This window comes from Excalfactoria chinensis, chromosome 8, assembly GCF_039878825.1.
Source record: "Excalfactoria chinensis isolate bCotChi1 chromosome 8, bCotChi1.hap2, whole genome shotgun sequence".
NCBI lineage: Eukaryota > Metazoa > Chordata > Aves > Galliformes > Phasianidae > Excalfactoria > Excalfactoria chinensis.
This window is the reverse complement of record NC_092832.1, coordinates 186,380-211,813: the sequence shown is the minus strand read 5'-3', so window position 1 is coordinate 211,813 and position 25,434 is coordinate 186,380. Positions and strand designations below refer to the sequence as shown.

The window sequence follows — 25,434 nt, the reverse complement described above, 5'->3', positions numbered from 1 at the left end:
CCTGCGCGCCGCAGGCGGAGGGCTACGGGGCTGAGCCGCGCCCGCGCCGAGGCGGTCGTGTCGGCTGTCTGCTTGCCTCCGCTCAGCCCCGCTGTCTCCTCGCACCCTGTTCCCGTCGGACTGAGGTTGCTTCTCCGCGTCGGCTTCTCCCGCAGCCTGGAGGCTGCCAGTATGAGCTGCATCGTTCGCGCTGAGAGACAGATGGTAGGGGCTGCGGGCTGCGAGCGGCGGGGCCCAGGCGGGCAGCACCCGTGGCCAGGCGCAGGCGGAGTCCGGGAGCGCGGCCCGGCGGCGGCGAGGCCTCCCCTCCCGTCGCAGAGGGAGCGCGGGCCCGCCGCCTGCTCGGTGCTCTCTGGGGGCCGTTCTCCGTGCATTTTTCGTGTTCCGGAGTTGAGGGTCGCGCCGAGGTGAAGCGGGGCGCATCGCCCGGCCAGTTGCTCTTCCCCTGCGCTCGGGACAGCGCGGCTGAAACTTCAGCATAGGAAGTTCCGCACGAACGTGCGCAAGAACTTCTTTACAGTGAGGGTGACGGAGCACTGAACAGGCTGCCCAGGGAGGTGGTGGAGTCTCCTTCTCTGGAGATATTCAAGACCCGCCTGGACGCCTACCTGTGCGACGTGGTGTAGGGAGCCTGCTTTGGCAGGGGGGTTGGACTCAATGATCTCTAGAGGTCCCTTCCAACCCCTACAATTCTGTGATTCTGTGATTTCTGGTGGTGCGTGAGCGATTGAAGAACTGTGGGAAGCGTGAGCCGGGAGCAGAAAGAAATCCGCGTGAAGGGAGGGGTGAGGGGGAACAAAGAGTTCGGGTTTCAAGAGACTGCGGGTGGGGCACGAAGTAGGAAGAGAGGTGTAGCTTAAACTGGTTGTCGGCGTTAGCGTGGTGAGAAAGGAGAAGAGGAAGTGCAGCACCGGCACGACGTACGGAAGTACGCCGAAAGCGGGGGAGCAGCGTGGAGTGCAAAGTGCCGCGTTATGCGGCCGTGGGAGCAGCGCGGCACTGCAGCAGGAACTGCTGCTTGGAAGTCTTTCAAACACAGTTACGTATATAGAGCTCCTTAGGCCTGCTCACTGGTAAGGGCAGTCCAAATATTGAATTTTCTTGTACTACACATAAAACACATACCTGCTTTGGAGAATGGCCATAGTATCTTCTCTTTCAGTCCGTAACTGCTGCCATTGTTGCTGTGTGCCTCTCTCCATTGGTGGACCATGGTGGGGGACACTGCTTAGGTCGACTTGCAGCAAAATGTATATCCATTTACAGCTTGTAGTTACCAACAAGACAAATCTGAAATGGAAAACAACTAGAAAGTGAACATGCAAAGGAAAAATGGTACATCATCATCTAGCGTTAACTTGTATTACATCTCTGATGTAAAGAACTTGAGTTTCTTCAGTCTTAGTGTGTAATATTTTACCCATGCAGACTCAGACATGAATATACATTCTGACACAGGTAATGAGCTACAGGTACTGTGGCTCTGACCCGTGTTTCTTCTGAACTAAGCTGTGAAAAGCCAAAGGGAGGGGCCATGGTGAACAAGAAGCCTTCAGGAACACCAGCCACAGTGCTGAATTCCATTCTACTTCCACTATATCAATAGTTGTTGATCGTTCCATCAACAGGAAGCAATTGAAAAAATAATGGTTTAGTGCCAGGTTGGAGAGGTAGTATGTTAATTGGCAAATGTTAAAAACCAATAGCTTTGTTTGATTTTTTTTTAATTTTTTTTTTAATTTTTTCTTTTTCTTCCCCCACCTGAAGTACTACGTGTGAATGTCCCACTGGGTTGTAGCAAAGACCACAGTGTTCAGGTGGGGGAAAAAGGCATGTACTGCCATGATCAAGCGGTGGATGTGGGGGCTCCTGCCATGCTGGGGGCTGTGCTTCCACCACTCTGTTTCCACAGGGGCTGTGTGGTGGAGAGTCCTGGGCTTGGAAGGTCTCACAGAAATTCAGCAGCAGTCACAGTGCAGCAGGTTTGTGGGTTGGGGTTTTATGTTAATGTTGAAATGTTTTCTGCAGTGGTGTACTGTTTAAAAACAAAACAACAAATAAACACAACTTGGGTGAGAGGATCCTACGTTTTCAAGGCAGTTAAGAATGTAAAGTGTGTTAATTTTGACTTCTGTTTGCTCTTATAGCTATCTGAACTAATCATATTTCAGTATATTTGCATTGCAGGATACATGTAAGAGGGATAGCATGGTCAGTGAAGGATAAAAAGAACTAATTTCCTGTGAGGGTGTCAGAGCACTGGAACAGGCTGCCCCAGTGGAGTCTCCTTCTTTGGAGACATTCAGGGCCTTCCCAGACACTTTCCTGTGCAACCTGCTTTAATAAATGAAATTTGAAATAAAGATGAGTTTAAAAGGGGAAAACTTCACATCTTGAAGTCAGTTTAGTGCAGTGTATTTATCATGGAGAATTTATCAATGAACTGTGAGTCCTACACAAGGTGCACCCCCAGACACAAAAGCCTCAGTCTGTGCACAGGTGGAGTGTTTGGGAAGCAAATATTGGGATGCAAGGAAGCTCTGCTGAGTGAAGTGCAGGTTTGCGGGTGCCAGGCTCTGCTGTGGTGCTGGAATACAGTGGGAAGCAACCCAGAGTTTGCATTGCTCCTCTTTGCTTTGGTTTAAAAGTAAATGCAAGAGATGTTTACTGAAGAGCAGGCCTGTTCTGAAATAGAAGTTCCATTCTGGAATGCCGATCCTGTAGCTTTAAATTTTTTTTTTAATTTAATTTTATTTTATTTTATTTATTTTTTTTTTGAGCTTGAAAAGTAATCATTTCAGAGGCATCGGGCTTCATGTGTGCGTAGTTTATGGTGATCTCTGATTGTTACACTTGATTTAAAAAAAAAAAAAAAAAAAGAAAAAAGTCCAAAGCTGCTGGTAGTTCTGGTGGCAGTCCTGAAAGGGAATGTAAACAGTAATCGGAAAAGTTGGGAGTGACAGTTACGTAGGTTTTTAAAATAACTTTTGAAAGAAGTTTATTTACGTTACCTACTTACAGCCTTTAGGGCAGGAAATGCTGTCTCTTTGCTGAATTCTTTCTGATTGAAATCACTGTTCAAGCAGTAGTATGCTGAGACAACACAAGTAAATAACGTAAGCATGTGGCAGGGGGGTGGAACTTGATCCTTGAGGTCCCTTCCAACCCAAGCCATTCTATGACTATATGATAACCATATTTGTTACTGTGAATTTTGAATAATCATGTTAGCCATGGTTCACACACTACAGTCTTGAAGTTCTGTAGTACTGAAGTAGATGGGGTGTTGGGATTCCTTGTTACTGATGTTGGGATCTGGAGCTGCAGGGCTGCTCACAGAGGGCTGTCCTGAGGCTTGAGACAGTGCTGCATGGAACAGGAGTGGTGCAGCCATTGCATAACATTGAAGTTATTCGTATAGTTGCAGATTGCAGTCTTCCCAAAGGCTTGGTGCTGGTAATTAACAGCAATTCCAATGAATGTGGAGCGGGGGAACAATTGGGGGAACAATTGTCTGGACGTGGCAGCAATGTGTGTCTTTTGCTTTGGTGACTGGAGACCTCAGGTTGGTGAGCAGTTGAGCTCCTCTGAGAGTCCCGGCAGCTGTGAAGGGTCGGGGCTGGGCACAGCTGGGTACCACCCTTCTGGGCTGCTGTCTTGCTGGGCTCCTGCAGCCACACAGTGTTGAGCTGGGAGGTCAGGGATCTCTGCTCTAACTGTTGTGTGAGGCTGGAAGTCCGCACCAAGCACAGTTTCTAAGAGCTCCTTGTAGGTTTTTAAACTAATTCATTGTAATGCTTGTGTCCTATGTGCATTTTTTTTAGCAATAGTAGGTTACAAAGAAGGTTTACAAAATTCTTTTACAAAGAATACAAGGGGAAGTATGTACACCAGACTTTTGGCTTTGTTTTTAGGAAATAAAACATCTTGTTTGCTTTAGGAACTGAGTTGTACCTGTTTTGCCAAGAAGGGGGAAGTGGTGACTTCCAAACACTTGGAGTTGAGTAATATTTGGTAAATAGAGCTTGTGGAGATGTTTACCCTTGCAAAGCATGCTGCTGTGCAGGCAGAGGGCTGAAGCCCCTGGCCCCATACTAGTGCGCTTTTTCAGCGTGTACCACTGCTGCACCAGAGCAGCTCTCCTTTGTGTGCTCCTGCCTTTTCCAGTGGCTAGATATAACTTCCATAAATTCTGCCTCCCTGCTGAAGCAGGCTGTCTGTAGGGCTGCCGGTGACCCTGCGGCACTGGGGCTGGCTGCTTGAGCCGCTGCTGAGTTGTGCAGAGGTTGAGTGGGGTGCAGCTCCTGGCTGCCCCCTGGGAACTGGCAGTGACAGCTGCTCTGCTGCCAGCAGTGTAGGGGACTCCACATTTCTGCTGAGATGAAAAGAGCTGTGCCTATTTTTAGGAACATGATTCCAAACACAACATTTAATCTGTTGCTGCAAAGATGGTTTTGGAATTCAAGTGGTTGAAGAGATTGGTATTTTCCTAAGGCAGCAGCAAGGTCGTGGAAAGTTCCAGAGTGGTGGGTATTTGTTGTCTGCTCCCTCCCCGCTGCTGCTCCTCCTCTCCTTCTCTCCTCCCCAAAAAGCCCTGCATAAATGGCTCATCCACATGCAGCCACATGCAGTTTTAGCAGCCTGCCCCAGGATGCAGAGCCGGGGAGATCTGCTAGTTCTGTTTGGGCAGTGAAGAGACTTGTTAGCCAAGCAGTTGTCAGAAAAAGCATCCATCTCTGACCTTTTCCATGTTTTATTTGGAAGTACTTAGGACGGGAGACATTCCCCATCATTTCAGACATGCCTGTAGTCCGTCTTCAGCCCATTTTAGGCATTTAGAAGTAGATGAGTTACAGGAAAAGCAAAAGGTAGGAGGCATATGGAGTGGCTCTTTTTTTAAAATGTAACAGTTCTTGTTCTGTTGCATAGGGGTTGTCTACTTCTGTAAGCAAGCAGTAATGCCTAGGTACAGAAAGCACTGGAAGTTAGGCTTGTCTCTATGGGTACACAAAAGGATACGATTCACCTCCTGTTAGGCAGGTGGCTGCACTGTGGGTATGGATTCTTTCAGGTTGTCTTGCCTTTGAAATCTGGGTTTAGTGAGGCCATGGAAATTCTGCTTCGGGTGACCTGAAGTTTGACCTGGAGTACACAGATAAGCTGTAATTTGTCCTGAGGTGATAACTTCTCCTTTATTGCAGATTATGATGCACGATTATCACGGAAGAAATTCGTGTCTATAGCTTTCAAGGACTTGATTACATCATCTTCAAGCCTGATAGTTTTGGAATCCATTTTGCATCTGCAAAGACAAGTTTGCTTTTGCATTTAAATAAGCATCTTCCCTCTTAGAAGATACCGAAGTGCTCTGTTTAACCACAGGCATACCACTGAAATACTGTAAGATTTCCCAGTTACAAATTTACTGTCATATATTTGCTAGGTAAGTTAATACTGTAAGCTGTGTTTGTGATCACTCAGAGTTCTGCTGAAATTCTGTGACCCTAAAAACTTGCTATAAGTTTTATTTCATTTGTGTTCAAGAAAGCACTGTTGAAAATGTACGCAAATTGAAACACTTCTAGGACTGCTGTCAGCTTAGAGTTGAACAAGTGAGGTGAAATTAGATTCAAGTAGATTCAAGCTGCAATTACTTGTGTGTGCTTTGCTATTTTTAGTACTTAAAGTTTGTCAGAGTTGACTTCTCTTAAACTTCAGATGGAAATGTAGATTATTGCTGATAATGTTAGCAGCATCCCATATACTCTTTCTTCTAAAACTGTTGAGGAAATCTTCTTTTGCATCTCAGATCTACAGATTCAAGAGAGACAAATCCGGTATGTGATCTCAGGGCTATGTTTTAGTATTCTTAATTAGGTTCCTATTTGCAAAGTGGACTTTTCCTGAAGTACTTGACTTAAAAATAAATAAATAATTAAATGGTAATGAAGTAGCTTTCAAATTGAAAAGTCTGTTTTCTGAGGTTATTTTTTCCAGTTTTGACTCAGTTTGTTTGCAGTGGCATCCTTATATATGGGTGAGATGCTCTGGGGAAGTTATTTTGGCTCTGCAGTGACTTACATTTATGGCAGCTTTACTGATGCTGATGTTCTTCCATAATTTTCAGCTACTCTGAAATACTTGTTGTTGCTCTCATAATTTAAACAAAAATTGAGATGTATTTTTTTCTGTAGCTGTTATGCTTCCCTCGTTAATTTAAATTCCCAATTCTTAGTTTTCATTGTAGCTGCTCTTCAGGTCTGTGCAAATGTGAAGCAGGCAGTGGTAATGAAGTTAGCAGATTTGGTCCTTATAGAAGGCCATAAATCTGTTTTTCTGGCCCAAAGGTCTAGCACAGCATCTAGTTTTGGAGCTGTTACCTGCTGAAGGGATAGGGACTACGTTTTGGTTATTTGTCTTTATTTTAAAAAGTTGTGGCTTATCTCACTCTGAAAAATCATTGATCTGCTCAGTCTGGATAATTGTTGTCAGCACACCCTGCAATAGAGATCTTGGAGTTTTTTTGTGTTTTGAGGTAGTGTCTGTTTTGAAAAAGTTACTGCCACTGTGCAAAAACAGTCTGTATTTCTATAATGAAGCAAAATGTTTCATCTGTAAATGACACACATTCCATTTTCAGCCAGACCAACACCAAAATGATTCCTAATGGATATTTGATGTTTGAAGATGAAAATTTCATTGAGTCATCTGTTGCCAAACTAAATGCCTTACGTAAAAGTGGTCAGTTCTGTGATGTCCGGCTCCAGGTAACTATTTTCTCTTCAGGATGGTGTTTGAGTTAGTTGTGTTTCTTTATTCTTCATAGCATGTAAAGCCATATGTTTGTCCTGGGATGTAGTGTCTGGTACGATGCTGTGTTATGGCTTTTGGAGAAAAACAGTGTTGGTAACACACTGACAGCTGAGCTGTTGCTGAGCAGGGCTGTGCAGAGCCAAGGACTTTTCAGCTTGTCCTGCGCTGCCGGTGAAGGGGATGGAATCAGGACAGCTGCCCTAAGCTGGCCAGGGGGATATTCTGTACCACGTGGCATTGTGTGAAAAACTGTACAAGTGAGGGGGAGGTGAATGGGAGGAGTGAGGACTGCTGGGCATGCTTGGCTGTTGATGAGCAATTGCTTGTGCATCACTTCTTCTGTAAGCGTATATATGCTATTACTGTTATTTCTCTCTTGGTAAGTAGCTTATATCTTAACCCATGGGTTCTTCCTTTCTTTTCTGATTCTCTCCTCATCCCACTGGTGGGGAATGGTGAGTGAATTGCTGTGCGGTGCTGAGTGGCCTGGAGAGTTAAACCACAACAATACTTTTACCTCAGAAATCCATGTTAAAAATGTAAAGTTCAGGTACTACTTTGGGAGAAGCAATGTGCCACACAAATGTGTTTTTCTCAGGTGATGTAAACTGAAAACTATAACATAAAATAAAAAATAATTGAACTGTGCTGTTCACTTGGGTAAGCCTTTGTGCTGTTATAATATAAATGTATTAAAAATTCTTACGGTTCTTATTTATGTTTTAAATGAAGGTATGTGGGCATGAGATGCTTGCGCACAGAGCTGTGCTAGCTTGCTGCAGTCCCTACCTGTTCGAAATCTTCAATAGTGATAGTGATTCTCATGGAATTTCTCATGTTAAATTTGATGATCTCAATCCAGATGCTGTTGAAGTTCTGTTGAATTATGCCTATACTGCTCAGTAAGTATTGTTCTGAGAATTTAGAGAGGACAGACTTTAGTTTTGAAAAACTAAAGTAGCAAAGTTCTATTTCTTTCAATAGGTTGAAAGCTGATAAAGAACTGGTGAAAGATGTTTATTCTGCAGCAAAGAAGCTGAAGATGGAAAGAGTAAAAAAGGTACAGTTCCCAGCTCTTCCACCTGGCCCTTATGCTTTTTGGTGCTAGGCTTTTTGGTGGTAATGGGATAAAAAATGGACTGTGGAGAAAGTGCTTGGGGTGCAAGCTTCTGTTTGTATTGGCTTGGGTGACATCAGCATTTCTTGCTTTCATGGGTGTTATCTTTGTGCTGAAGGGCTCTCTGAAGCTGTTTTTATTTGTGTACATGTATAAGTAAAATGCTGTATGAGTTGTAGCTGGCTACCTTCAGGTTTGTGGGAGGCAGTGAAGTTGTTATGGGGGGCATAATTAGACCTGCAAATCTGTAGCTCTGGTATGCAAAAAGGGAATAGTGCAGGTCCTGCTGAATGTTAGGCTTGCTAGCACTTGACTTTAGAAATGCTCACTCTTGCTGCAGATGGGGATTTTGACAAGGGAATTGAGTTTTGCATCTTCACTTAATTGCAGATATGCAATTTTGAATAGGTAGAAAATTTTTGAATAGTAGAAAAAGGTGGGATTGGTATATTATGTCAGTAACTTTTGTGTGTGGGGGTTTTTTTTTGTTTGTTTGTTTTTTTAATAAATACATGCTTTAATGGAAGGTGACATTTCATTGACAGTAGCTAGTGTGGGGGCATAGCAGTAGTCACTATTCTGCAATGAGAAGCAAGTTGTTGCTGTATGTTGGAGTAGATAATTTATACATACCAAAACTTCATAAACTAAGATGTAGCCTTGTTTCTGAAAAGGTCTGTGGTGACTACTTGCTCTCCAAGATGGATGTTCAGAGCTGCATCTCTTACCGAAACTTTGTAAGCTGTATGGGTGACTCACGCTTATTGAACAAGATTGATGGCTACGTTCAGGAACATCTTTTGCAGATTTCAGAACAGGAAGAATTCCTCAAGCTTCCACGGTTAAAGGTTAGCTGAAGTTTGTAGACATAGTTCTGTTTTGGGATTCCATGTGAAGGAATTTTCAAATCAGCTTTCCAAACAGTAATCTGAGGAGTTACTATTTCTAATTAGGAGGCCATAGCATGTTGAGTTTTACCAACAACATGAACATTCTGCGTGTATTAATATTCATTTTTACTGTGCAGCTTAACTACAGAGAACACATACTGTCATCCTTATTTAATGTAAGACATAACTGCGGCTGTACTTAAATGTACCTCAGTTTCAGTCTGAGAGCTCCTGCTGTCTTGTAGCTCTGCAGTATAGTGAGAGTTACGCCCACAATGTAAAGTACGGTGTGCTAGAAATAGACGGGAGCAAATGTGGAGCAAATCATCCAGTTATGCTTTTCTCTTCTATTTAAAGCTTGAAGTAATGCTTGAAGACAATGTTGGCCTACCCAGCAATGGCAAATTGTACACAAAGGTAATCAACTGGGTACAGCGCAGCATCTGGGAAAATGGAGATAGCCTGGAAGATCTGATGGAAGAGGTTAGTCTTTAAGAAAATGGGGTTGAACTTTTTTTTTTTTTTTTTTTTTTTTTCAATTATTGTGAAGGATGATCCCTTTTTCTTTCTTTCTTTTTTTTTTTTTTTTTTTTCCCTCTCTTTTTTTTTTAAACTATGACCCTGAAGAATTTAAATTTTACTGTAGGTACCCCTAAGCTGAGAAACTGGGGGGGTATTCAGGTGAGCTGAATGAACTGTTCAGTCTGGTCTTCTGCTTTCTTTTTTTTGCTCACTGTGTGTTGTATAGTAATCTCAAAAGTAGCATGTATCTTGCTTTAGAACTGGGGAGGTGGTACTGAAATGTGCTTTAGGTCTTGATGCTTTCCTTTGCAGGTTTTGCTTGTAAATAAAAAGTAGGTAAAAGCTTCTAATGGTTGTTCCTCCCCATTGATTTATCTCCCCATAGGTTTATTAACAAAACTAGGATACCAAGGCTGAAGAATCAAGAAGAAACCTCAAGTGTATTGACACGTACAGAAGCAGCAGTCCTGCCCCAGTTCTCCTAAGAAAATCCACTGTGGGCAGAGAACGATGATGATGATTTAATGGTGTTTACTCCTTTACAGGATACATTATTTTAAAAGTTTTGTGTTATTAAATGGCTTTGCTCATGAATACTAATACAAGATGTAGCCCAGGCACTTGTTAATGGAAGAATTAATGGGGAATCTAAATTTCTAATTGGCTGGAAAAAAAAATAAAAAAATTGACTTTAGAAATATCCATGAAACATCAAAATTTTCCCAGTTTGTTCTACAGGCACAATAGATCTTGAGGAACGTTTGTTTAGGCAAACGTACATGTTGGTACTGTCATATTTTCAGTGTACTTTTCCTCTTGGAATAACTCTTTCTAAGCTTTGATCATATTGAAATTCAGATGCGTTTCAAACAGTTGCATCTGATGTTTAGATGTGGATAGCAATTTTCTCCTCTGCTTAAATTTGAATTGTCTTCCCTTACCCCCATACCTTTCTTTTAAGAGTCCATTGTTGGCTTTTCTTAACCTTTTTTTGGTCAAGATAAATATGTGTATTTTTCAAAGCAGAAAACTTGTTTGTGGGGATAACAAATACTTGCATGAGATTATGAACCTATGTAAACCTTAAATCTGCAAATTAATGTACTTCTCGCTTGTGTAATGTTTCTGTACTGGAAAACTCAGTAGAAGTCCTTGGGAACAGAAGATTTCTTTCAAGCTGAAAAAGTAAGGAAACTTCATCCAATGTTTGAAGATTGCCACTGTGACTTCTGCTTCCTTTTAGTTTTGTTATTCTGCTAGATTGAGATGAGATGACAAGAAGTATACTGGCGACTGCCTTTTGTTAATCTGCCTGTAGCCAAGTAGCAGCAGAAACTGTAGCCACATGGGTATTCTGTTGTTGTTTTTGCAGGTTCAAACTCTGTACTACTCAGCTGATCACAAGCTGCTTGATGGAAATCTGCTAGATGGACAGGCTGAGGTGTATGGCAGTGATGATGACCACATTCAGTTTGTGCAGGTACAAATTGCAGACAGACTGAGGTAACCCCAGATAGACTGGAGCAGTTCACAGCAGCCTGAAGTCTTGTGTACTGTAACAGAAGAAGTAACTGTAATGGCAAAATACAGGACAAGAATGTCTATCTTGATCATCAAAACTGCTTGGAGGCAAATATTTAGAATCTGCTGCTGGGTTTCCATCAGACTGACTCAAAGTGAGCCTTTGCAAAACAGCACTTGAGGTTTTGTGGTTTCACTTCAAAATACGTCTTAGGCTGTTAGGAGGAAGGAAAGGTAGAGAAGCTGTAGCAGATCAGTAACAGCTTAGTAGGGATGGTCTAGGAAATCTAGGAAATCATCTCTAAGACACTGAAAAAAGTCAGCATGACATGCCGTTTTCATGAGAATGAGATGTATCTGTTAAAATCTCAGCATGGAAAAATATTCCAGACATAAGTTCTAATCCTTGAGCTGCCAGCATCTGTATCTTTTGTTCAGAAAATTCTTAGAAATTTTTAAAAGCAGCAGTAAATGGTTTCTGGTCTAGAGAGAGATGATGCTTCAAGTCTACAAATCAGTCTTGTGCTTTTTCAGAAAAATTCTTTTTACAAAATCCTTTTTATAACAAGAACTTTTGAATTCAGCTTTTTAGAAACTGCGGGCAGCCAAGAGAACGTGAAAAGTCCGCAGGCAATGAGTCTGGAAAAACTGCTAATAAAATTTGAGTAACACTTTGCAATTTCTGTGGGTGTTAGGCAGTTTAAGGAAAAGAGAACAAAGTTTTAATTGAATGAAGATTCAGAAATAAGAAACTTGCCATCCCCAAGCAAACTGATTTTCATGCTGAGCCAAAAACAACTATTAAACTGTACTGAAAGGTTATTATGACTGGTGTACTCTGGAAATTTTATGACAGTTTCTATAGAAATCAGACTGCAAGGAACTACATGGGCACCGTAAACTTTGGTATTGAGGTTGTAATTTTCATTCCTAAATAGAATAGGCAAGAATTTTAACTTCTGTGTTTGGTTTAATTTAGAAAAAAGCCAACTGTAGTCTGAAATGGGAATCTTTGGCTTTTTGTGGTATATCACAGTATAAATTCATTGAAGAAGGAAGCAGAAATCTCTCACTAGTGGGAAGTATCAAGGGATTAAAAACCAAGAAGGCGAATCTGACCTCAGAGCAGAAATGAGATGAAATTAATTTGTCTCCAGGGAATGAAGAGGATAGTTAATTCACTTCCAAATAGCATTATGCAATTAACTTCCAGATACAGAGTTTTTGAGTGCGGTGTTTAGTTTGTAAATCACTTGTTTCAGACTGAGGTGGGTTTTTCCTTTGGTTTGAAAATCTTGCTAGTGATGCATATTATCCAGGAACTAGCAACTATTTCTGGTTGCGTAGTGAGAGTACAAAGGTGAAAGCAAAGGGTGAAATGAGTATCCAGCTAAGATGAAGTGTGGTTCTGGCCACTGTTTCTGAGTAGGCAAGATACTCTGTTAAGGTGTGCTGTAAATGATGCTCTGCCTAGGTGGTAGTAGGAGTGTTCTCTTGAATAGTTCTGTATTCGCTGAGAAAGGTAGAAGGAGGTAGTCTCTGTCTAGGTTTCTGTAGCTGCCTTTTGATTTTGCAGAAGAAGCCACCACGTGAAAATGATCACAAACAGATAAGTAGCAGCTCCTCTGGAAGTCTTTCTCCGAGTGCTACTGTGCAGAGTTCTAAACATGAATGGAAAATCATTGCTTCTGAAAAAACTTCAAGTGAGTATCAGAGGAAGTGGGGAGATTGTCTAAGATGCATAATGAACCTGCTCCCTCCCATCCTCCAGGGGGTTCACGCCTGTGAAAGTGTTCTTTCTTCTTGATGATTTGAATTGAGTAAACTGCCCAGTAAATTTGTGGGCTGTTTCTTATATAACGAGGGCCAAACTGGAATCGCCTGCATTTTGATCATTTATCTACGAGGACATTTGAAATCTCGTAGCATGTACAGCTTGACCCAGAAAGTCCTGAGGAAATGGGCAGTCTTGTTAATTAACAGAGCTGTTTGCTATGCACTGGAGGAGACTCCTGCCATTGCTTTAAATTGCTGTTGTATGTGTTATTAGCACTGTTTTAATTACCTAAAACTAATGTTTTTCAGTAACTAGTCTAACACTTGAAACTAAGAACCATAAAAAATAGTATGAAAGAATCTTTTTACTTAGAAGGAAAGAACCATAGTCAAAAGAACCTAAATGGTAGTCATTTATACTGGTCTTCCTTTCCGTTCTTGCTACAGGCAACACCTACCTGTGCCTGGCTGTTCTGGACAGTGTGCTGTGCGTGATCTTCCTGCACGGCCGTAACAGCCCTCAGAGCTCTCCCATGAGCACGCCACGCCTGCTGAAGAGTCTGAGTTTTGAACTGCAGCCAAACAATGTAATAGAGAAGCCCATGTCTCCCATGCAGTATGCTCGATCTGGGTTGGGCACAGCTGAGCTTAATGGCAAGCTAATTGCTGCAGGTAAAATGAACACTAACAGTTCTTTTAAATAATAATTAAAAAAAAAAATTCTTGATGTGGGAGAGTCAGGAAACAACTGAAGCTGAAACTGAAGGGTCTTTGGAGAATTGGTACCATTTAACATTTTGCCTTTTCTGTTAGGTGGCTATAACAGAGAGGAGTGTTTGCGTACAGTGGAATGCTATGATCCATGGAAGGACACTTGGACTTTCATTGCACCCATGAGAACACCCAGAGCTCGGTTCCAAATGGCAGTTCTAATGGTGTGTGAAGATTAGGTGAAATGTTGGAATTATGTAAATGTAGGTGGGACAGATATTGCAAGCTTCATAAAATGGTAACAAAAGTTGATTAATTATACTTACAAGGTTAGTAGAGTGATAATGAGTTGAATCGTTGCCTACTTGTAAGTGAAACGGGAATTCATGTTTTCCATTTAGGGACAGCTGTATGTTGTGGGTGGGTCAAATGGTCACTCAGATGACTTGAGCTGTGGGGAAATGTACGAGCCAGAAATAGATGACTGGACTCCTGTTCCGGAACTGAGAACCAATCGCTGCAATGCAGGTAATTGATCTGCAGCTGATCAACAGCTTTTGTTTTTCTTTATTAATTTAATAGCTTACTTACTGTAACTTCCTGTATCAATAGGAGTATGTGCCCTGAATGGAAAACTGTACATTGTTGGTGGTTCAGATCCTTATGGCCAAAAGGGACTTAAGAACTGTGATGTGTTTGATCCCATAACAAAATCCTGGACAAGCTGTGCTCCCCTCAATATCCGTAAGTTTGCTGTGTGGCTGAGAATGATAGAATCACAGAATTGCTCGTTAGAAAAGACCTTAAAGATGAAGTCCAACCACAGCCTAACCAAATTACCCTAGCAACCCTCCTCTAAATCATGTCCCTGAGCACCACATCAAATGGTTGTTAAACACATTCAGGGATGGTGACTCAACCACCTCCCTGGGGAAGCAGGGGAAGGAGATTGTAGATTCAAAGAAGCTGAAATTTAGTTGTTTGGTTGTTGTTTGTTTTTTTGTTGTTGTTGTAGCATGCTGTTGGTGCAGGGCTTCTGTGCTGAGCTTGTAGCTTGTGGCATTTGTTTGCAGGGAGACATCAGTCTGCAGTCTGTGAGCTGGGGGGCCACCTGTACATCATTGGTGGGGCAGAGTCATGGAACTGCCTAAGCAGCGTGGAGCGCTACAATCCTGAGAACAATACCTGGACCCTCATGGCACCCATGAATGTGGCTCGGAGGGGAGCTGGAGTGGCTGTGCACAATGGTAAGCACCTGTGGGCTTAAGCAACCTCATTCACTTCATGAATTTGTGTTTGAGGAAACATTATAGGAAGAACCTGGCTATGCCTTCAATTGATTAAAAGCTATAGCCAGAAAAATAAGCAGCTGTTATTTTAGGAGCATCAGCTTCTTTTCAAAGTACCACACCACACCTTCCAGACTGCGTCTGTTTGAAATGAGATGCTGGCAATTATTTCAGAGCAAACTGCTGTAATGATCAGGAGAGCCCATCTGATCCATGTTGTGACTTCATTCTATGATTCAGATTTTGAACAAAATGGTTTCTGACAGGAAACCTCAAGCTCTTTCATTTTTGTGTGATTTCCCTTGAAAAAGGGAGGCTGTAGTCGGAAACGTAAAGGATGCTTAAAACTCCCATTTTTGTCTCCTTTGCATAGGAAAACTCTTTGTTGGAGGAGGATTTGATGGCTCTCACGCAGTGAGCTGCATGGAGATGTATGACCCTGCTAAAAATGAGTGGAAGATGATGGGAAATATGACCACTCCAAGAAGCAATGCTGGGATTACAACTGTGGCAAACACTATTTATGCAGTTGGGGGATTTGATGGCAATGAATTCCTGAACACAGTTGAAGTCTACAACCCAGAATCAAATGAATGGAGCCCCTACACAAAAATTTACAAGTTTTAAGTGAATTAAATTTCCATTTCAAATTAACAGGCTTAGTGATGTAATTGTGTTTTAGTAGAGGTACGCATGTGAATAGGGCTGGGAAGGGTGTAGATGTTGCCAGCAGCAACACAAAGCTTTTGCATATTGGATATTAATGTGCTGTACATATTTGTTTTGGAAAGAATGTTGAGATGAAGGGGTTTCTGGTGTATTTTAGAACTTTAGTTTTTCTTAAAAGACTTTGAAGATACTACAAGAGAACCTAGACTGGGCATATCATTTCAGGAGCTTTCTCCAGCATTTGTTTTTGTCACTTTGCACATTAAGTAACTTTCTTTTCTTGTAGAATGTTCTTGGGGCAGGAAGTGTAAGGATTGTGGGGGATAGTTTTCTCATTGGGCCTTGTTTTTCTTCAGTAACTGAAATGATCTGTAACAAGCCTTATTTAAACAGATATAATGGCTATTTTTTTATTAAAAAGACATGCCTGCCACTACCTTATCTTTTATGATTGTCTTTTTATAACAGTTTTTATATACTCAGCAGAGTGTTTTATCTGTTGAAATAAAAATGGCAGATAAACAGTTATTGAAACAAGGAGACAGCCTTGGAGTTGACAGAGACTGAGTGGGACAACTGATTTACCACTGTACACAAGCTTCTGAGCTTTTGCCTCTGCTACAGTATTGCAACTTAGCATGCAGAACTTTGATTAGATGTGAACGGAGTTTCTGAACATGATGTAGCTGTGACTTGACTTTCCAGTATGGGAAAATTATTTTGGCTCCAAACATTTTGAAAAAAATGCAGAGGGTGATTTCTGTACAGAAGTTTTGTTATTATGGTTGACCTAACATTTGTAAAACAAACTTTAAGTGTGGGGTTTTTCTCATTGTTTTTAAACTAATTTGAGTTGGCAATGAAAACGTATTCTTCTGACCTGATTAGTGACTGTCTTATTTTTCTAATATTACAAACTTAAGCTCTGGTAGAACACATAACTTGATTTCTTATGTGCTCATATACTGTGTTTTAGTTCACTTCCTCTTTTCATATGAATAATGTGTTGGCTTGGATGACTTTGTCTGATGTGTAGTTGCTTCACTTCTAACTCCTGGTGCCAAAACCAGCACTTACAGCTTGCTGCTGATACAAACACATTAAAGGTACCTTTCGGGAAATCCTTGCACTACAGGGTTGCTGTCTGGTGTCTTTGTGATGTTTTCTTTATAGAGACAGTTTACAGCATAAAAGCAGAAGTTTCAGGTGTTCTGAGGCATTAGGCAGACAAGGTGGCACCTGTAATCAAACCATGGGCCAAGAAGAACCAGAAGGCTAAGGGGCTGTTATTCCCTGTGCTTTCCACCACGCTGAAGGCAGTAGCACCTGGCTCAAGGAGAATGACTGTGCTTGTCCTGGGGAGATGTACCTGCTGCTAGCTGGCTCCTTGATACTCAATCAACTCAAGAAAATTGCTTCTCTTTATGTTCTGTGCAAATAGAAGTAAGGTGACAGAACAGGAGATGAGAAATCAGCCCCAGGAGTGAATTGCTGTAAGAAATTTTGTACATTTAGGCATGTCCCAAAGTGTTATTCAAATAGGTGTGGGAAATAAAGCCATGCCTATGGTGGCACTGCATTCTGAACTTACTGTTTTGACTCACATCTCTACAAGGTACGAGTACTTCCAGGCTTCAGCTACAGTTGTTCTGTTCCACACCCCACAGCACATTAGCAGAATGCTAAGGCTGTAATAGTGAAGCAGAAAACACTGAAGAGAATTATTACTTATCCCAAGTTCTAAAATGCAGTGCATTCTAACAAGTATTGTCTGAGAAAATCCAAAGTAGTTGTCATGATCAGCCTTCCTCCAAAGTTTATCAAACTTATGAGCTCTGATTGTGCGTTAAGTAAGGCAAATATAATGTGCTTAGGTTAAGTTGCTCTAATTTCCTACTTGTATAGTACAAACTATCAAGCAACTTACACAGCTGTGGGACAACAATTTCAATGAAAATATCCCCCGAAATTAATTTTGCCCTGACAAATAACTCCTAGAAAGTCACACTCTACCACAAGCTTTACTTCAGTCAGGGAGGAGGAGAACTGCATTGTTGCATTCACAGGAGTTAGGCAAACAGAATGGAGTTGATCAAGGTAACACTGTCATTGAGAATTAACTGACATTTATTGTAACAATATATTAAATTTTTTACAATAAACACTTTACAATTGCATCCAAAAGTTAATATTAAAATAAACACTTGTAGAACTTTACCATCATCTCATCTCTGTACAAATAATACATAAGAGGTGTCTTTGAAGGTCACAGCAGCATTGAAAATGGCTTTTAGAAAGTTCTGTTAACATAAAGCCGTTTTGGAGAGCAACAAACAATAGATTTAAATAGAGTTGTCACCTGAAAGCAGAGACGAGACAAATAATGTGTATAACACAGGGAAAGAGACGCTTGTGCCTTTACAAGAAAAGAGGACGAGAAGAATGGGGAATTCACCAAAAGAGCTTTTCTAGCAAGTTCCTACTGTTGACCTTCAAATATCTTTTTTTTTTTTTTCTTTTTTCTTCCCAACACTTTTAAAAAAATCCAGAAAAAGAACCAGACTTACTCATTTTTCTATATAACCATGTAATCATTAGTAATAGCTCTAACTTCCAACTTGGTATATCACAAAACTTTTATCAGCCGAGATATCTTCACTTGAAACAGGAAATGCTACTAGTCCATAGTTCATTATTTTTTTTTTTCACCCCTTCAACTCAATTATAAAACAGCACCATTGAGAAAAAAAGAAGGCAGTTTTGGCTGCTTGAATATTCCCTCCCAGCACTCCCCTGACTTCATTTGGACACCAAAGCCAAGGGGCGAGTACTGTGGTTCCAGATCTTGTTGGTGTCACAGCCACCCCCTGTTCTTTGCTTCCATGTGTGCAGATGCATGACGCTGCTTGATGCTGTGGTCCAGCTCAGCCAGCTGGCAACAGCCCACTTCTAATCTTCCTCTAAAGAAAAGGCACAAAGATGGTTGTAAGGACACAGCAGACCCCATTTTATAGATAGGAACATTTCAGTATGCTGCTTTAAAATTCAAAGGAATTCTAATGTTGCACTCTAATGCTGTCAAAAGCAGAGAATACTTAGTATCTCTGGAAATCTGAATGTTATTTTATCTTTAAAGCAAAAGACTAAGTTTATTCCAGAGATAGCTGATCATGTGCTTTCAGCTGTATGCTGAAATGAAATCTTTAAAAAGGAACAGCCTGGAGGGCACACAGGAAACATGACTTCATTTTTCTTAACACAAAACTCAGTCTTCAGCTAATACAAAACACTCATAGATGCGTATGAGCTACAAGTCAGCTCTGTACATTTCTGTCCCACAAGGCAAACAGGTCCATCCACAGATACACTGTAGACTGATTCATGGCACATGAGAACCCTGACTTCAGCCCCACAGTGCAATGATTAGCACTGTTGCTCTCACATTTGCTTGACAGCCATTATTTTTTTTATCTGCATAATCAAAAAGATAATGCCCATAAAATGTAAGAAGTGGCAGTACCTTTTTCCTTAAAGCATATATAAACACAGATTTCACTCACATAGCTTAAAACAGCCAAAATGCAAATCAGCAAAGTGGAAGAGTTGCTTTTTGACTTTTCACTTTCTACTGTAATATGCAAATATATTTATAAGAAATAATTAGTGTTGAAAGGTCAGCTCAGTTGCCTTTCTTGACAGAACATGGGATTTTACAATGGAGGCCACAATCCAAACTATTTTTCATATTTTGCATATAAACGTTTACACACAGAATAAATTTCTTGACCATGCTTACTCATTATCTAGACTTCTGATTCAAAAAATGAATCCAAACCTGATCATATAGGAAGCAGGCCAAGAGGGTGAGGTGGTGGAGTTGCCTCTTATGTGGGAAAGCACATGAAGCATATGGAGTGTTGCCTCTGGAGTGCAATCAGCAGTCCAGAAGCTTGCAGATACAGACTACAGGGCAGACTAATGCACCAACCCACTGTGTTGGGTGTTTGCCAGAGCCTGCCTGATTGGTGGAGAAAGCAGATGAGGACCTTATAGGCAGCTGGAATAAGCCTCCCAGGCCTCCCTGGGGCTGCTAGCCACTTTGACACCTTGAGGAGCAGCAGAAGCACGCTGCCCAGGGCGGTTCTGCACAGCACTGGTTGCGGAGGAGCCCATGGGCAGGTGTGTGGCTGGGCGTGATGGGACAGAAGACAGTGGGCAACAACTGAAACACAGAACTTCTACCTGAGCACAGAGCCCTGGCACAAGCTGCCTGGAGGCTGGAGAGCCACCCCTCAGGCAATATATAAGCCCACCCCAGTGCAACATCAGGTAATGTGCTCTGGGGCCCTGCTTGAGCAGGGAGGTCAGGCTAGGTCATCTCTAGATTCCTCTTCTACCTCAGCCATCCTGCAATTCTGTTGTATGTTATGGAAGCATAGAGTGATCAATAACTGCCTTACCGGTATAACTCTTGTGAAACACACTCATACAGCTCCTCAGCAGTAAATTTGATACTGTTATTTATCTAAAACAAAGAACAAAGAATTACCACAGTAATTTACCAAGTATTGCACACCAATGAAATTATGCAGCTTGTTTAACAGATATTGCTACTGTATTACGTAACAGGCTCTCCAGCTGAGACCATACATAAAAGTAAAAAAGTCACATTATGTAGCATAAAATCAATTAACACTATTATGACTACATACAATGTGACTGACAAATACTACCCCAGATCCACTGTCTAACAATTCCTGCAAAATCGCACATCTTCCATCTCTCTATAATTCTATAGCTACCAAAATACGTTCTGACTTTAATACCATGAATACAATCATTCTCACATACAGACCTGAAAAAACAGTAACTTCCTCTATGGGAGAGGACTGAAAATCTGAAATATATTTGTGTTCAGTGGAAAAAGCACATCTATCCTACTGTAAACACTTATTCATTTCCTTCTAAAATCCTTCAGCACCGAAAAATTCAAGAAAAGCTGGTAATTTCTGTTTATTGATTTTTTTTTTCTTTTTTTCTTTTTTTCTTTTTCTTCTGCCATTTGTTGCCAACACTCTCTACAGTAGAACATTCTATCTTCTAAAAATGCTTATTAGGTCAGGGTGCTTTGGTGACTTCAGCTTGCATACTTTTCTTATGAAATATTTATAACAAATGAGCTCTCCAAAAGTCACAGAGGCAACTCAAGTACTGGTACAGATTCTAATATTTTTTCTAGGCTTTTTCCAAACATGCATCTTGGTTCTAATATTTTGTAAACAAAAGCTAATCTTCAAAATTCTAGCTTAATGGAAATGAACTGTTCAGAGACCTAACCTCATAACTACTTTAAATTAAAATGAACTGCAATAGGAGTGTACCTGACAAAATGGCAAAGAAAACTTCATACCTCATTGCTTATGAGGAAGTTATACAGTGTCCAAATATCTTGGAAACTACTGTTTGGGGCCAGAACTCTGAAAAAGAAAAAGTTTTGGTTTTTTAAAGTATGTGCCAAAGGAATCCACTAAATAATTCAAAAACAGCAATCAGATATGCTTCATGAAAAAAATTAAGTTTCTTTAAACAAAAAATAAACTCTAATTTTTGAAGACTTTTTCCTCCCACTCATCCCTTTCCATTTCTCTAGCTAATGCTGTAACTCATTCTCTCCAGTATTTTGATGCACAATACCAATTTTACATTTTACATCCCATTTTTGCTGCTTCTAAGAATAACCTGTTCCACCCAATATTGAGAAGTGAAACTAGGATGTGACAGCTGGGGAGGTATTTTTCTGAAGAACCTGGTACCACATGAAATACTGATGTTTTATGCAGGCACAGAATGCACAGGGCAGCACCAGGGTCCTGTCCAGAGCCCAGTCCTTGCACGCACACTGCAGGGAGAGCTGCCCTCTGCCACACCATGAGGATGTATGCCTTTTCCACAAGGATCCAAAAATGATCCAACAGAGAAGCATTTCTCCCCCAAAAATACTTTTCCTTCATAACTGCCTTTGTATTCATAGGGAAAAACCCACAAAATGCTTATATTACACTATATGTTGCATAACACTTAGCATTTATTAGGAAATCCTGATAAAATTTTGCCTTATGTTAGATTCTAAGTAAATAAATAAAGAAAATTATTTAAGTTTAAAGAAAATTATTTGGGAAACTCTTTACTTTCCTGGTCCCCAACTCTGCAGGCAGCATTCAGTGATTATCAGAGAAAGCCAACGATGTATCTATTTAAATCCCTGAATTCTGACATCAATTAGGATGCTTCAGACCCAACACAGGTTTCACAGAATACATACTTCAGGCTCTGAACAGGCAACCCATACCACTCCTGCCAACCCCATGTGAGGACACCGGGTGCGAGAGCATGCTTATTTTGGTACTGGTGCCAAAATATACAAGCAAGCTGCTCACAGCATCGGCTCCTTCACTGTATGTCCCCAGGCCCCAGCTGGATGTACAAGCCAGCCATGTTCCCAGTGCTCTGAAAAAAAATCCAAGTAAAGTGTGTTAATAAGCAAATAAATAACAATGTTAAATCCTGCAGTGGACTTTATAGAGGTAGTCTGGAGTGTAACAATAGTTCCTCCTGTGCTTATAACACATAAGAAGATGCCTAACATTTGGCTTAAAGCTCTACAATATCTTCAAATGAAAGGTAATTGTTTTAAGGATCAAACATTACAGTACATGAAATTCAGAAAACAATTTGGTGAGAGAAAAGCCAACACACAAACTTCCCCCACAAATCCTTAACAGGTCAACATTCATATGCCTATTGCTGTTTTCAACTGAACAGCAGCTAGAATACACACTCCGGGCTTGGAACACACGGGCAGGGATTTTACACTACAGATGCTGTTTTAAATCCCTTCACATTCTTTCCATCTTTGGTAGCTGCCATGGTATGGAAAACAGAAACTTTATAAGAGATGTACATTTGAAAATCTGGACGTTTTCATACACACTTACTCTGCACCTATTTAACCACAGCTGCTGCTTCTCTCCCAACATTACATCAAAAGTACTTCAGAAGCAAACCCACGGACACCCTTTGCCTTCCCAATCTGTGCAGAACCAAACTACAAATGTCCCTCTGTCACACACTGCAACATTTAATTACTCCAAACACTCCGTTCTGAATTAAGTGTTGGCAAGGTTGGAACTCCATTAAAATGCAATTTGTCCTGGCATCAAGCTGTAGTATGGGTCTGTGCAGCTTTCTGAATAAATGAGGTACAAGAGCATCCTACACAAAGATACTAAATGCCAAATGGGTGCCAGCTACAAAGTGGGATCTAACTATTGCTTTTGGAGCTGAGGAGAGGAAGGCGAGAACCAGACTTAACAGTCTGTACCTCAGAAGCAACAGGGCTTTCCTCCCCACTTGAGATGTCTGCTTCCCTACTGGCAACAGGCAGATGGCAGAACAAATGCACACATAAGTATGATATTAAGAACGGACAGGAAACAGCTCACGACAGGACTTGGCCTGGGAATAAAGCAAAGTCTATTTGGAAAGGATTGGAAAATTTACTTTGAGAGAATAAGAAAAATGTAACCTGGCAGGGAAAGCAGGTCAGCCTGCCAGCCACTCACAGACACTGAAATCATGGGCAATAATATGTAAGGCATACAGACACAAAGCCATACCAGAATGTGTGGCAGTTGCTTTCAAAATTCAGCCAAATTTTTTGCAGCCTGGCTTTTGTCACTCCAAACATTCCTCTCTCAGGGACCTGTACAGTGGCCTGTGCTGTTCAGCTAATGAGGCTGTCTGATTGTGGTAACCTGCCTGATGAACTCCAGGGCTCAGCCATGAGGGTAAGTAACTTCATTGTAGAAAAGTAAACTTTTGAACATGGATATCCAACCTTTTGTCTTACCTAGGCTACAATGAGTGAAGAGGAATTGCCTTGGGCAGCATTTAAGATATATAGTACAGTAAATGTTTATAACATAATGTACTTTTATGCTTTAATAAAAGAATATATAAAAAGAGAGCCCACAGAACACGTGGGCTATTTTACATTGTTTTTGTGAAACTAATGCATCAGTCTGGTTGAATGGAAGGGGTCACCATTGTCAGTAAGTTCTTGAGGTGTTTGTCTGAAATTTTGATGAACTTTTACTCCTTATGTAATTCATCTTTGACAATAATTGTTTACAAACACACATGCTACCAAAAAATGATGACATGAATCACGTGTGACAGTGAACTGCGGGATATTTTTCTCTGTTAAGAGAGGTCTTATAAAAGCCTATGTTGTGGTTCAGTAGTGGGACAGAATTTTTTTTCTTCACAGTGCCTGGTATGATACTATGTTTTGGTTTTAGGAAAAAAAAAAAAACACTGATGTCTATAGTTACTACTAAGCAGTGCAGCACAGAGCCAAGACTGTTCCAGTTTCTTATCTCATACTAACAAGAGTGCTGGAAGGGGACAAATTAGGATGCCTGACTACTGGCCAGAGGGATATTCCATATCATATGACATATGTGGAAAGGGTTTTGAGGGGGCTGGGAGTTCTTTCACTCGCTGGGGGCTAGCTGGGCATTGGTCAGTGGGTGGTGAGCAATTGCACATGCATCACTATTTATACACATCCAGAACTATTACCCTGTTCCTTTTCTCTTTACTTTTATCTCAGTCCACAAGTTCTATTTTTATTTTTCCCACAGTTCTCTTCTCCATTCCACTAGAAATGGGAGGAGTGAGCAAATGACTGCGTGGAGCTTAGCTACGTCCAGGTTAAACCACAACAGTCTAGTAGAGAGATATGATCAGATCTGAATATCTGACTGCTACTCCATACACTGCATTTGAAAACTGGCAAGTAATATTTTTATGTCAACTGAAAATGGAGTCACAAATATATATTTTAAATGATTTTTCTTTGGCACTCTTGAAATCTCAAATTCTTACAAAAACAGAAAGCAAGGCTGCATATTCTTCACTGTTCACAGGACCGTCTTTAGCTAGTGTATCAAAATACAGGAAATTGTTTGCCATAACTTGAGTTAGCACTCGACTACATCCTCCCCATGCCCTTGATTCAGTTAAGACAGTGGAAACTGCACACTGATGTGTGGTCTCTGCTGAGCAACGGGTGCCTGCCCAGGGCCAGGCCAGGCTGCTTGGTGGGAAGAGCTGCTGACATGATGATGCAAGGCAAGAAGTGGCTGCAGTAGGGCCTGGGCTAAACCGCATACAGTCAACCAATGGGACATGCCTGGCTTAACCCATTAAGGCTTTGGTTAACTTCAATGCCATTAGATTGGAAAAACAAAAAGGAATTACAAATGGAAAAACAAAACTTCTGTGCCACCTAAAATTTTGGTAACTTAGCAATTCCTCATTACACTGCTAACATAAGGGACAATAAGAAATTTAACAGCTTTTCGTTAGTCGTCAAGAATGGTTTCACATAAATTAATAATAATAACAAAAACAACAAACAGCTAGTGCTAGGTAAGACCAGTATTTTTTTAACTGGGATTTTCTATCTGTTTTACTTCCAAAAGGAGACAGCATAAGGGGAAAGACTGAAAGTAGTTAACATAGAGACATTCTGACGAAAATAACTAGATATCTTAGCAGACTCAGGGAAGAAACAGTTTCCTAAATTTCCTAAGTAGTGATCAAGAACAAGACACCTCAATTCCCCAAGAAAGGCCAGGGAAACAGTTTCTCTGCATCTGCTGAACTGTTTTCAAATCAACAGGACTGTTTTTATGTTAGTTAACTGCAAAACATCCAACTCAGAGATAAGATCAGATACAGTAACACTTTACCGCATTACTGAAGAGATCTCTAAAAAACTATACTTTAAAATTAAAAAGGTTCAGATGAGAAATTAATAAACCAGTGCTCTCCAAACAAGTAAACATATTAGAAATTCCACTTAGGTACTACATAATTAAGGCCACTTACTGAAGTAAGTAACAGATATTTGCATATCTTACATTGTATTCGTATAAACACCTGAGTACTGTATCTAAAAGTATTTGCTGTAAGCCATTTTTTGTGAGCATTTCTGAAGTTGGCACATGAGCAAACTATTTTTTTTTTTAACGTAGAGCTTATAAAAAGAACAACAACC

The 25,434-nt window shown here is 40.9% G+C and overlaps 2 protein-coding genes across 9 annotated transcripts in view; one reads left to right on the top strand and one right to left on the bottom strand.

Moving 5' to 3' along the window:
* Nucleotides 1-12: 12 nt before the first annotated feature.
* On the top strand, nt 13-15,744 carry IVNS1ABP (influenza virus NS1A binding protein). 2 transcript variants are annotated; one of them, XM_072343785.1, is made up of 15 exons: nt 13-204; nt 5,202-5,443; nt 6,641-6,767; nt 7,546-7,715; nt 7,798-7,873; nt 8,605-8,778; nt 9,178-9,303; nt 10,715-10,822; nt 12,440-12,566; nt 13,087-13,311; nt 13,453-13,574; nt 13,752-13,878; nt 13,963-14,094; nt 14,424-14,597; nt 15,013-15,744. In XM_072343785.1, the coding sequence occupies exons 3-15, from the start codon at nt 6,657-6,659 to the stop codon at nt 15,264-15,266; spliced, it is 1,926 nt and encodes a 641-aa protein (XP_072199886.1). In that variant the 5' UTR covers nt 13-204; nt 5,202-5,443; nt 6,641-6,656; the 3' UTR covers nt 15,267-15,744. The 2 variants fall into 2 exon arrangements, with proteins under 2 accessions (XP_072199886.1, XP_072199888.1); XM_072343787.1 differs by lacking the exon at nt 13-204 and adding an exon at nt 1,851-1,982.
* A 1,669-nt stretch (nt 15,745-17,413) lies between these two features.
* SWT1 (SWT1 RNA endoribonuclease homolog) overlaps nt 17,414-25,434 on the bottom strand; it is a 35,935-nt gene continuing 27,914 nt past the window's right edge. For all 7 annotated transcript variants that reach the window (XM_072342665.1, XM_072342661.1, XM_072342666.1 and 4 more), the window contains 3 exons: nt 20,719-20,785; nt 19,769-19,833; nt 17,414-18,268 (listed from right to left, as the gene is read on the bottom strand). In XM_072342665.1, the coding sequence (XP_072198766.1) occupies nt 18,163-18,268; nt 19,769-19,833; nt 20,719-20,785 (238 nt within the window). In that variant the 3' untranslated portion in view covers nt 17,414-18,162. The remainder of the gene's footprint in view (nt 18,269-19,768; nt 19,834-20,718; nt 20,786-25,434) is intronic.